This window comes from Panthera leo, chromosome D1, assembly GCF_018350215.1.
Source record: "Panthera leo isolate Ple1 chromosome D1, P.leo_Ple1_pat1.1, whole genome shotgun sequence".
Lineage (NCBI taxonomy): Eukaryota > Metazoa > Chordata > Mammalia > Carnivora > Felidae > Panthera > Panthera leo.
The window spans coordinates 25,965,776-25,979,364 of record NC_056688.1 but is presented as its reverse complement, the minus strand read 5'-3'; the positions used below and the strand labels follow the sequence as shown (position 1 = coordinate 25,979,364).

Here is a 13,589-nt window from a genome sequence, read left to right as displayed (position 1 = left end):
TCCATGGGTTTCTAGAGTGCTCTCGTTTCCCAAGGAGCCTCTCTCCTCAGCTCTTTCTCCTGGGCTTTAAGCTGACTATAATCTTTTGCTTCATATGACTGAAGACTTTTAGTTTATTTTACAATATCTTAGCAACGCTGCTTTTTTAAATCCCTGAATGAGTTCCAAGTTAGGTGAAAAAGAGATGTGTGCCGTGTGTCGGTTCTTCATGTAGCTGCCAGACAGATTAGAAGGGACATGCAGTCGTTTGTCAATGATGTCTCTCCTCCTTCTGGACCCAGGGAAAGGGGGTCCCGTACTTGGGGCCAGGACTGCTATCCACAGGAGTGCTGCCAAGATGGGGAGGAGTGGAGCGAGGGTGGGTGAAAATGCCACAGAGTTTTTAAGTTGGCTTTTTCTTGATTCAGCGTTCTCATGGTGATTGTAAACCTTTACTGTATTCTAGCATACTGCGAAAGTTGGTTGGGAGAGTTTTTGCTTGTTTGTTCATGTTTCTGTGAAGGGACTGGGATTTGCAGTTGCCTACTTTGCCATTTTACTGACATCATTGGACCATCTGTCTTTGCTGTTCGTTCCTCCACATCCATCTTTTTGCCTTTTGGGGGAAGTTTCTTCTCTTCTTCCTGACCGTCTCCTCCCCCCAGTTCTGTTTAGGAAGATTGATTTTATTTCTAGTCTTTACTTATTTTATAGTTACTGACATTTTAATTTATTTTTATTTTTAATTTTTTTTTTAAGTTTATTTCCAGAGAGAGAGAGTGAACATGAGTGGACGAGGGGCAGAGAGAGAGGGAGAAAGACAATCCCAAGCAGGCTCTGTCCTGTCAGTGTGGAGCCCAACATGGGGCTCGATCCCAGGAATCGTGATATCATGACCTGAGCTGAAATTAAGAGTCAGACGTTTAACCGACTGAGCCACCCAGGCGCCCCTGTAGTTGCTGTCATTTTAAAGTTTTATATTCTCCCTTATGGTTTGGATGTTTAGAAATCTTGTGTGTTTTTTTCCCATTGTGGGGAAAGTGAAAATTGATGAGATATCTGACGATCTATTTATGCTTTACTGCTAAGCCACCAGTTTTCTGACCTAAGGGAGAGCATGCGCTCATTCTCTGTCTCAGTCTTGAGTGCCTCAGAGGGCCCTCTGCGCTTTCTTGCCCTGTCCCTGTCTACACTGGTTAGCTGCCGTGTGCTCGGGGAGACTTCACACACTGCACAGGTTCATCTCTCTCCGTTCTCCTGGTTTATCTGTCTCTGTTCTCCTGCTCTTGCCCGAGCTGTTGGTGCATTGACCCTGTCTATATACCTGGGGAGGGGGGTGGGTATTGTCTCTCTGTTACAAGATTTTTGTTGGAATTTTAGTTCATCAACTCTAGTCCATATGCGGTCTTCATGGTTTGGCTGGTTTCTGCTTAACCCTGTCTAATGCACGTTCTTTATCCTCCTGCATCTTTACCAGGCTTCTGAGCATGTCTATGAGTCTGAGCACGTCCATGAGTCTGAGCACGTCCATGAGTCTCTTCTGTCTCATGAATGTCTTGTCACTTTCTACAACTTAGTTCATTTAGGTTTTTTCTCACCCTTAATCCTTTTTTTAAAGTATGATTTTGTAGTGAATCTGCCTTATTTTGACTGGTGTGAGAATAATCATTATCCTGCGAACTTCTACTTCAGACCAGAATGTTTTTTTTAATACCTCAGTGATCCTGCTTTCAAAAATAGAGACTATGTCTTCATATTTTATTTTTATAATATTAGCTATAATGATAGGTAACATTAAGTACTTACTGACTACCAGGCATCTTGGTGAACACTTTCTGTGCATTATCTCATTTGATCCTCACAAACTTGAGAATAAGCATTATTATTTCATTCCCATTTTCCTGATGTGAGATTATATGGGTTGCTCAATATTGTACAGCTAGCTAGTGACACTTTTTTTTTTTTTTAATTTTTTTTTTAACATTTATTCATTTTTGAGACAGAGAGAGACAGAGCATGAACGGGGGAAGGTCAGAGAGAGAGGGAGACACCGAATCCGAAACAGGCTCCAGGCTCTGAGCTGTCAGCACAGAGCCCGACGCGGGGCTCGAACTCACAGACCGCGAGATCATGACCTGAGCCGAAGTCAGATGTTCAACTGACCGAGCCACCCAGGCGCCCCGCTAGTGACACTTTTGAACTCAGGGCTGTGTGTCTCTGGAGCAGAGTTTGTAAACATAATATAAATGTGAGAAGAGAATTGTATGTGGAAAAAAGTCACAGAGCAAGTGGCATGATGAATGACAATGAACATTCAGCCTAAATACTGGGGAAAAAATGAAGAGCAATTAATTCTGTGGCAAAGTCTTCTGGAGAATACATGCCTCCTTTAAAGGGTTTGGTCACTTTTCCGTTCCAGCCGGTTGTTGCTCATATGAGAATATGGGTCCGATATTTCAGATTTTCTGATTTTTCAAAGAAGTCAAAATGTGTATTTTTCCTATGAAACGACCCCATTTCTAAATTTGAGCTGCTGGTTTAAAAACAAGTAAAATCCAGTGTACAGACATACATAATTCTGAAGTGACATGTGTCTGCAGGCCCGGACTATTCTCTGGGAAGTCAGTTTCCAGTCTGTGTAATAAAGCCTGAGCCCTCTCTAACCCCTTGGGCATGCTGTCTCTCAGTGCCTGCCTTACTGCCTTCCTTTCACATATGTGCTAAATAAGGAGGTGAAGACCTACTCATGAATGAATGTATTTTATTTCTTTCTGTTATGCAGTTGTGCTAGTTTAGATTTAAGTTACAAAGACAATTCTTAGAAACGTAGTTTTTGAAAAATCCTGAATTCTTCATTTTGTCTTCCGTAAGCAGTAGATTTCCATTAAAAGGCCTATCTTAGAGCAAGTTAACGTGAGGGTTCAAGTATTACTGAATGCCTCGTTTATTCGTCATTAATCACAACTCTCCCTCTCTTCTGCCCTTTTTTTTTTTTTTTTTTTTTTGACATAGCTTTCGCTTTCAGAAGAACAGAATGAAGTAACGAAAAATGGCTGTGAATCTAAAGAGCTGGTCTACCTCGTGCACATTGCTTGTCAGGTAATTTTGTGGATGTGGAGGCTCCTTTTAGTGCATTTCTTCAATGGCTAATAGAATTCGCAGAAAGATACCTGTGTGATACTGAAGTGGAATTGGACACTGCATGACTATTGTTAAGAAAATAAATGGTATCCTTTAAAAAAGAGATAAATGTGTTCGTACAATATTACATGGAGTGCACAGTTTAGTATTGTAACTTGCATATCTTCTATCTGCATCTTTAGAAAGTTTTTAAGGTTTTAGACGTTTGTGGATGAATACCAGTGACGATGGCAACACAGATGTTTTGTTTTATTCTTTGTCCCCGTCATATTGGCAGTTCTGCATGTACTCAGGGTTGAAACAATTAATAGAATCAGTCTTACAGATACTTAATTTACAGACATAATTGAAAGCTCTTCTTGTAAGAGTAAAGGAAATACATCGTTTATTGACAATTAGATTAAATGAATCAGCTACTGGTCCCCTATCACAGTAAAAGAGCAGATGAAGTTCTGCCTGAGATGCTCACTTTTCTAACCAAGACAGTACGTTTCACTATAGTGTCTGTAGTGTATGTGGTGTATATAGGGGGGTGTGTGTTTTAGAAGGGCACTGTTTCTTGACTCTTAGTATTGAAACTTTTGTGAGGGGGGTGCCTGGGTGACTCAGTCAAGTGTCTGACTCTGCTCGGATCATGATCTCATGGTTCATGAGTTTGAGTCCCACATCAGGCTCTGTGCTGACAGCTCAGAGCCTGAAGCCTGCTTTGGATTCTGTGTCTCCTTCTCTCTCTGCCCCTCCCCCATTCTCACGTTGTGTGTGTGTGTCTCTCAAAATAAATGAACATTCCAATTTTTTTTAATTTAAAAAATAAAACTGTTGTGAGTGTAATTACTGTGACTTCTCTTAATGAGATTTAAAAAGGGTCATTGTAGCATTATTTCCTCTGTCAACTAAGTAGTTTAGTTCCTGTTAATTTACTTTACATTCATTAAGCCTTATGTCTAGTTTTAAGTTCATAATTGTAAAGTAAGTGTTTTTGAGGGAGGCTTTCTTTTGTGCAAAGTTTTTAGTTTTCTTTGGGAAAGAGTTAGATAAGGGCATTTATGTTTTTTTCCCCTCAAAAAGTGTTATTCCTTCACCTGAAGTTAAAAATTATATGATCTTGAAAAATCTAATGCTTATCTCATGAGAAATCCCTGACTTCTTAGTCTTCGTGACTTTAAGGAGAACCTTTCAGAATTTAGTGCTTTATTTATAGATGTAAGAATATGAGATTGGAAATTGACTTTAGCTTGTATAGAAATAAGATGGCCAAAGTTTCATATTGTTTAAATATGTTTTATTGTGTGTCATATTAGTTCCTTTGAGGAAGTAGGCAGCTCTGAATCACTGTTTTGTGTCATGTTTCAAAAAATGCTTCTATTTCTTGACTTAATTTTTAAGTGAAAGTTTCACATGTTCTATGGTGAACCATTACTCACACATTAGTGTAAATCATATCCTCTTTATCTAGAGTACATGAGTGGCATGTCAATAATGAATTTATTAATCCCTCTATGACCTAACATCTTTTAGCATCTTTCCTTCTCACCATTAATTTTCATATGTTCTGACAATGCAAATAGTTTTCTCATAAGCAAATCAAAATGTTATAAATACTGGTACCATATTTTTAAGTGAACTTGAAAAGGTAAGCATGGTATTTTGGAACCATATGCCAGAATGTATAATTGTCACTTGATTATGCTTAGTGAATTAGTTACCTAGCTACTTAGACTATTTCCTGGTTGCAAGTATCTTGTCAAGCTGCTTAAAAAAATTCAGACTACTTGGTACGCTATTCATTACATCAAAGTAGTAATTTACTGCAATATGATAATGCCATTGTACCTCTCTGTAGCACTGAAAGTAATCATTGATGCACACCCCCTCCCCTCCCGGCTTACTTTCTGTATTCTTGCCATATGTGTTGGCCATAAATCGTATTAAATTAGAATCATATATATTTTTTAATAACTAAAATTATAGAGACTCATAGTCAAACCCTCTCATTTTTGCCAGTGAGGGAATTGAAGCCCAAATTACTGACGTGGCTTTCCTAAGTTCTGTAAAATCTTAGCACTAACTTCTAGGGACTTCAGTTTCCTGATGATCAGTTTTTCCTGCATGTCGGTGGAATTTACAATCTAGAACAGACTTAAGAGATTGCCTAGTCTTCAGATAGGATATGATCACCATTACATGCTGATGTAATCTGTACGAGAAACCACTTTTTCACATATTGCATATTTTTGCTAATTTCTAATTTTTAATTAAAGTAAACTTGGAATTCTTTTTATTTAACCCAAGTATTTGTCTTTCATCTGAACCCACTCTTCTCCTGTTCTTTTATCCTAGAAAATGGCCAATTTTCTGTGAAAATTCTGAAAAAACTGTGGATTTTTTTTCCAGCTTTTTGGAGGTTAAATAATACTGATTCTCTTAGGTCTTATCTTTGAAACTTTAATTGTCCTTTCATCTCTGCCTTTCAAGTTTTTATTTCTTATTAAATTGTGAATTCAGAAATGTAAACCATGTCTTTCATACTGAATTGATACAAATTCAGTAGGCATTTTGATTACCTATGTGTTTATATAAGTACACAGATACTGCGACATACAGTACAACATTTAATTCTTACAACAACTGTGTGAGGTAAGTAGTCTGTGTTTCATTTTACACATGATGAAGACTCAGGAATGTTAATAACTTCCCCAGGGTCATAAAATTAAAGAGAAAGACCAGGATTTGAACCTCAGTCTAGTGTTTTTGTTTGTTTGTTTGTTTTACTGTTGTTGTCTAATATGATTTATACTCGGTTAGCTACTCTGAAATCTGCAAGCATATTGTAAATGGTAGTAAAGAATTACAGAAACGCACTGAGAGTGACAGTCAAGTTTCTTTGTATGACTTCAGTGGAGAGAGTTCGTGTGTACATATTTTAGGACATATATATGTGTCTTTTTTTTTCTCATTTAGAAGTGTGGGTTATAGGTTTTTAGGATAAAAATACTTTTAGAAATTTTGGAAAATATGGGAAATGGAGAAAAAAGAATAAAATTGCCGTAACACTACTACCCTGATATAGTCTCTGCTTACACTTTTGTATATTCTTGCTTTGTTTTCCATAGTTGTATTTTAGGATTGGATACAGAGATATATATACAGTTTTATGTAATTATTTATAAAGCATTCCTCCGTTGGTTATAATCTCCCTGTAAACATTCATTAATTAATATACTGAAGTATAGTTGACATACAATGTTATATTGTTTTAGGTGTACCAACATAGTGATTTGACATTTACATGTGGTACATGTTCACCATGATACGTATACTTACCATCTGTTACCATACACAGTTATTACAATATTATTGACTCTGTTCTTTATGATGTACTTTACATCCCTCTTAGTTATTTTATAACTGGAATTTTATATCTCTTAATCCCCTTCACCTATTTCATGCATCCCCCACCCTTCTCCCCTCTGGCAGCCAGTTTGTTCTTTGTATTTATGAGTTTGTTTCTGTTTTGTTGTTTGTTCATTTGTTTTGTTTTTTAGAGTCCACATATAAATTAAATGATAAGGTGTTTGTCTTCCTGTGTCTGACTTATTTCAGTTAGCATGACCCCCTCAACGTCTGTCTGTGTTGTCACAAATGACAAGATCCCATTCTTTTTTTAATGGCTGAGTAATATTCCATGTACCTATATTCCATAACTTCTTTATTCATTCACTTTTCAGTTGACACTTAGGTTGTTTCCTTATCACATCTATTGTAAATGATGCTGCAGTGAACACAGTAGTGCATATATTATCTCTTTGAATGAGTGTTTTGTGTTTTTTGGGGGGGTAAATAGCCCGAAGAGGAATTGCTGCATCATAGGGTATTTCTGTTTTTAAATTTTTGAGGAACCTCTACACTATTTTTTTTTAGTGTTTGCGCCAATTTACATGCCCACCAACAGTACATAAGGGTTTCCTTTTCTCTATATCCTTGTGCCAACAATTGTTATTTCTTGTCTTTTTGATACTATCCCTTCTGACAGGTGGGAGTAACATCTCATTGTGGTTTTGAGTTGCATTTTCCTATGATTAGCAATGTTGAACATTTTTTCATATGTCTCATGATCATCCGTATGGTCATTTTCTTCCATTTTCTTTGGAAAAATGTCTGTTCAGGTGTTGTGCCCATTTTTAAAATAAGATTGTTTTTCTGTGTGTGTGTGTGTGTGTTCGGTTATTTGAGTTCTTTGTATATGTATATCTTATTTGATATATCACTTGTAAATATCTTCTCCCATTTAGGAGGTTGCCTTTTCATTTTGTTGTTGGTTTCCTTCTCTGGGCAAAAAAAAAAAAAAAAAAAAAAAAAGCTTTTTAGTTTGATGTAGTCTCAATTTTTAAAAAAAAAATTTTTTTTTTTACGTTTATTTTTGAGACAGAGAGAGACAGAGCATGAACGGAGGAGGGGCAGACAGAGAGGGAGACACAGAATCGGAAGCAGGCTCCAGGCTCTGAGCCATCAGCCCAGAGCCCGACGCGGGGCTCGAACTCACAGTCTGTGAGATCATGACCTGAGCTGAAGTTGGATGCTTAACCGACCGAGCCACCCAGGCGCCCCAGTCTCAATTTTTTATATTTGTTTTTGTTGCCCTTGCTTGAGACAAATCCAAAGAATAATATTGCTAAGACCAATGTCAAAGAGTTTATTGTCTGTGTTTTCTTTGGGAAGCTTTATGGTTTCAGGTCTTACATTTAGGTTTTGAATCCATTAAAAATTTTTTTTGTAACATTTATCTGAGAGAGAGAAAGAGACAGAGCATGAGTGGGGGTGGGGCAGAGAGAGAGGGAGGCAAGAATCTGAAGTAGGGTCCAGGCTCTGAGTGGTCAGCACAGAGCCTGTGGCGGGGCTCGAACTCATGAACTGTGAGATGGTGACCTGAGCTGAAGTCAGACACTTAACTTATTGAGCCACCAGGCACCCCAGGTCTTGAATCTATTTTGAGTTTGTTTTCATATATGGTGTAAGGAAGTGGTTCAGTTTCATTCTTTTGCATGTAGCTCTCCAATTTTCCAAACACCATTTATTGAAGAGACCATTGTATATTTTGCCTCCTTTGTCATAGGTTAATTGACCATATAAGCATGAGTTTATTTCTGGGCTCTCTACTCTGTTCTGTTGATCTATGTGTCTCTTTTTGTGCCAGTACTATACTGTTTTGATTACTGTAGCTTAAAGGTGTAGTTTGAAATCTAGGAGCATGATACCTCCAGCTTTGTCCTTCTTCCTCAAGATTGTTTTGTCTGGATCTTCTGAGGTTGCATACAAATGTTAGAATTTTTTTGTTCTCGTTCTATGAAAAGTACTGTTGGTGTTTTGATAGGGTTCTAGTTTTATGAAAAGTACTGTTGGTGTTTTGATAGGGATTACATTGAATCTATAGATTGCTTTGAGTAGTATAGACCGTGAAACAATTTTAAATCTAGTCATGAGCATGGTACATCTTTACATTTATTTTTGCCATCTTTCTTTCATTAATGTCTTACAGTTTTCAGAGTATAGGAGTTTCACCTCCTTGGTTAAATTTATTTCTAGGTATTTTATTATTTTTAATGCAATTGTTAGTGAGATTTTTTTCTTAATTTCTCTTTCTGTTATTAGTATATGGAAATGCAACAGATTTCTTATATTAATTATATTAATTATCAAATTCATTAATTATATTAATTATCTAATATTAATTATATTAATTTTGTATCTGCAACTTTACTGAACTCATTCATTAGTTCTGATAGAGTTTTTCTGTGAAGTCTTCAGGGTTTTCTATATATAGTGTCATGTTATCTGCAAATAGTGACAGTTTTTACTTCTTCCTTACCAGTTTATATTCCTTTTACTTCTGTTTCATATCTGATTGTTATAGCAAAGACTTCCAGTACTTTGTTGAATAAAAGTGGTGAGACCTCATCCTTGACATGTTCCTGATCCTAGAGGCAAAGCCTTCAGCTTTTTGCCATTGAGTATGATTTTATCTGTAGTTGTGTTACATATGACCTTTATTATGTTGAGGTATGCTTCCTCTATTACCACTTTGTTGAGAGTTTTTATCATGAGTGGATGTCGAATTTTATCAAATGCTTTTTCTGCATCTATTGAAATGATGTGTTTTTTTTATTCTTCATTTTGTTAATGTGGTGTATCATTTTGATTGATTTGTGGATATTGAACCATCTCTGCATCCCTGTCAAATCCCACTTGATCATGATGTGTGATCCTTGTACTGTTAACTTTATTCTTCTAATATTTTGTTGAGGATTTTTATAGTTCCATTCATTAGGGATATTGGTCTGCAGTTTTCTTTCTTTGTAGTGTCTTTGTCTGGTTTTGATATCAGAGTAATGCTAGTTCATAGAATGAATTTGGAAGGAGTCTTTCCTCTTCAGTTATTTGGAATAGATTAAGCACGCTAGGTATTCAGTTTTCTTTACTTTTTTTTTTTCTCCAGTTTCACCTGTGAAGCCATCTGGCCCTAGACTTTTGTTTGTTGGGAGGTTTTTCATTATGGATTGAATTGTATTACTAGTAATTGGTCTGTTCAGATGTTCTTTTTCTTCTTGATCAAGTCCTAGAAGATTTTATGTTTTTAGGGATTTATCTGTTTTTTGTAGGTTGTCTAATATGTTGATGTGTAATTGTTGTAGTCTAATAACTTTTTGTATATCTGGGATGTGAGTTGTAAGTTCTCTTCATTTCTGATTTTATTTACTTGACTCCCTTCTTTTTTTTCCTTGATTAGTCTGGCTAAATATGTTTGTTTTTTTACAGATTTTATTTTTTAAGTAATCTCTACATCCATTGTGGGGCTCAAACTCACAACTCAAGATCAAGAGTCACAAGCTCCACTGACTAAGCCAGCCAGGCACCACTGCCTAAAGGTTTATCAACTCTTAGTTTCATTGATCTTTTCTGATGTTTTTTAGTGTTTACTTCATTTATCTGCTCTGATTTTTATTATTTTGTGTCTCCTACTAACTTTGGTTTTGTTTCTTCTTCTTTTTCCAATTTCTGTGGGTGTAAGTTTAGATTGTTTGAGATTTTTCTTTTTTCTTGAGGGAGGCCTGTATTGTTCTAACTTTCCCTCTTGGGACTGCTTTTGCTATTCCCTTAAGATTTTGAACTGTTGTGTTTCCATTTTCATTTTTGTCCAGATACTTTTTTTATTTCTATTTTGATTTCTTTATTGACCAGTTGGTTATTTAGGCTCGAAATGATTGTGTTTTTTCTAGTTTTTGCCTTGTAATTGATTTCTGGTTTCATACTGTTGTTGTGGGAAAAGGTGCTTGATATGATATCAGTCTTTTAAAATTTATTGAGACTTGTCTTGTGGCCTAACATGTGATATGTCAAGGAAAATGTTGCATGTGCACTTGAAAAGAATGTGTATTATGCTGTTTTGGTAATGTTCTGTACATATATGTATGTCAGGTTTGTCTTAAACACTGTTTCAGGTCACTGTTTCCTTATTGATTTTTCTGTCTGGACACTGTATCCACTGATGTAAATGGGGTGTTAAAGTCTCTTACTATTGCTATATTACTGTCTGTTTTTTTGCTTTTTGTCTGTTAATATTCGCCTTATATATTTAGGGGCTTCTGTGTTGAGTATAGAGATATTTTACAATTGTTACATTATCTTGTTGGATTGATGTCTATCATTATGTAATGTTTTTCTTTGTCTCTTCTCATAATCTTTGTCTTAAAGTCTATTTTGTCTGATAGGTGTATTGCTACTCCAGCTTTCTTTTTGCTACATTTGCATAGAGTATTATTTTTCATCTTTTTACTTTCGGCCTGTATGTATCTTTATGTTTGAAGTGAATCTCTTGTAGGCAGCATATAGATGGGTCTTACATTTTTATCCATTTAAGTTGCCTATTGTCTTTTGACTGGAGCATTTAGTCCATTTACATTTAAAGCAATTATGGGTAGTTTTGTACTCATTGCCATTTTGTTCATTGTTTTCTAATTGTTTTTGTATGTCTTCTCTTGTTCTCTTACCTCATAACTTGATGACTTTATTTAATGTTATGTTTGGATTCCTTTCTATTTATTTTTTGTGTATCTAGTATAGATTTTTGCAGTCAGTATGAAGTCATATGTAACACTCTTTGCATATAGTAGTCTGTTTTAAGTTTATGGTCTCTTAGGTTAGAACACATTCTGAACATACTACATTTTTACTCCCCATCCCCATGTCTTTATGTATTTGAATTCATATTTTACAGCTTTTTACTCAATGTGTCCCTTAACTAGTTATTGTAGATATTGTTGATTTTACTACATTTGTCTTTTAATCTTCATACCAGCTTTATGAGTGGTTGATTGACCATCTTTACTACATGTTAGCTTTTACCAGTGAAATTTTTCTTTCATAATTTTCTTACTTTAGGTATGGCCCTTTCTTTTATGCTTAAAGAAATCCTTTTAACTCTCTTAAAATGCCAGTTTAGTGGTGAAAATTTAAAATTTTGCTTGTCTGGAAAATTCTTTATATTTCCTTCAATTGTGAATGAAAAATTTGCTGGTAGACTGTTCTTGGTTGTAGGTTTTCTCCTTTCAGCAGTTTAAATATATCATGCGTATTCCTTCTGGCCTGAAAACTTGCTGCTGAAAAATCAGCTGATAGTCTTATGGGTGGTCCCTATACTTACTACTGGCTTTTCTCTTGTTGCTCTTAAGATTCTCTCTTTATCTTTAATTTTTGACATTTAAATTATGTGTCTTGGTGTGGTTCTCTTTAATTCAGCTTGTTTGGGGCTCTCTTTACTTCCTGGACCTGGATGTCTATTTTCTTTCAGATCGAGGAAGTCTTCAGAGGCTCTTTAAGTGGAAGCCTCAAATTTAGAGCCTCTGTGGGAAGTAGTCTAGGCCATCTGGTTACAATGATAAGTCATTATATAGTCCGAGTGCTTGTTACAATATTAAAATCTAGTATAACATGGTCCTGGAACAGATACCTGTCAGACAGCTCTCATTTAGCCACATTGGTGTGTCTGAGGAGAATATTAAGCATTTTTAAAGTGATATTCTCTTGAGGCACCTGGATGGTTTAGTCGGTTGAGCATTTATCTTTAGCTCAGGTCATGATCTCGCAGTTCATGAGTTCAAGCCCACAGCTTGTCAGCTCTGTGCTGACTTCGGATCCTCGTTCTCCCTCTCTCTGCCCCTCCTTCACTTGCTCTCCCTCAAAAATAAAATAAACATTAAAAAGCAAATAAAGTGACTCTCTCAGATGCTTGGAAAATAGATCTTTAATGCCCTGCCCAACTCCCTGCCTCTCATACTAATCCCGATTTAGAATAAGTTGTCTTGGGGTGCGTAGGTTGCTCAGTCAGTTAAGTGTCTGACTTCAGCTCAGGTGATGATCTCATGGTTCATGGGTCTGAGCCCCGTATCACGCTCTGTGCTGACACAGATGGTTCTGTGTCTCCCTCTCTCTCTGCCCCTCCCCCACTCACGCGCGCTCTCTCTCTCTCTCTCTCTCTCTCTCTCTCTGTCTCAAAACTAAATAAACATTAAAAAAAATTAGAATAAGTTGTCTTAACCAATATAGGCATATTGTTTTTCAGATGTTCCCTCCATTATCGTTTTATTCTGTTCTGTAAGTAAACAAACTGAAAAAGTGTATTGTGTAGAACAAACAGATTAGCTTGTGTGGATGAAAAAACACTCTTGTGTCATAATATTGAATCTGAATGGTAATACTTTATCTTTTCTGAAAATCATACTAATTTTTCCTCTGTCTATCCCCTACTTTTCAGAAAACATAATGTGTTTACTTTGAATTTAATAAAAATTAATAGAAATTCTAAAAAAATTGTTATATGTCAGAAGATACTAGAAAAACCTTTACTGTCTTAAGTGTTGAACATTCACTAATTTTAAAAAGCCCAAAATGAGATAAGCACTCACAGTAATTGAACCCCACTATGTGGAATAAATCACTTATGAGTATAATGTCAATGGTAATATGTCTCAGTACCACTCTATATTCAATTGTTTTATTCTTTAGCAAGTAAGTGAACATCAGCATTTACTTACTTACTTATTTAAGTTTATTTATTTATTTTGAGAGAGAGTATATGTGTGGGAGGGGCAGAGAGAGAGGAGAGAGAGAGAATCCCAAGCAGTCTCTGCACTGTCAGTGCAAAGAGCCCAGTGCGGGACTTGAACTCACAAACCTGTGAGATCATGACTTGAAATGAAATCAAGAGTTGGATGCTTAACCGACTGATCCACCCAGGTGCCTCTCAGCTTTTAAGTGTTACTTTTAAAATGGCAAATTTAAACCTAGCTGTTTCAAGAATTTATTCTAACGTGTACTCCAATGAAAATCCTTCAGGATTTTTCTGTTCTGTGAGTATAGGTTTGTTAGTGTAAGACATTGCTGCTTTATAAAGTACTTAATAAAGTACTTACTAT

General features: G+C 36.0%; 1 protein-coding gene across 2 annotated transcripts in view; it reads left to right on the top strand.

The window, feature by feature from the left end:
* Window positions 1-13,589, top strand: part of ARHGAP32 (Rho GTPase activating protein 32) — a 198,658-nt gene that overhangs the window by 79,486 nt on the left and 105,583 nt on the right. For both annotated transcript variants that reach the window (XM_042904540.1, XM_042904539.1), the window contains one exon: window positions 2,992-3,078. In XM_042904540.1, coding sequence (XP_042760474.1) covers window positions 2,992-3,078 — 87 coding nt within the window. The remainder of the gene's footprint in view (window positions 1-2,991; window positions 3,079-13,589) is intronic.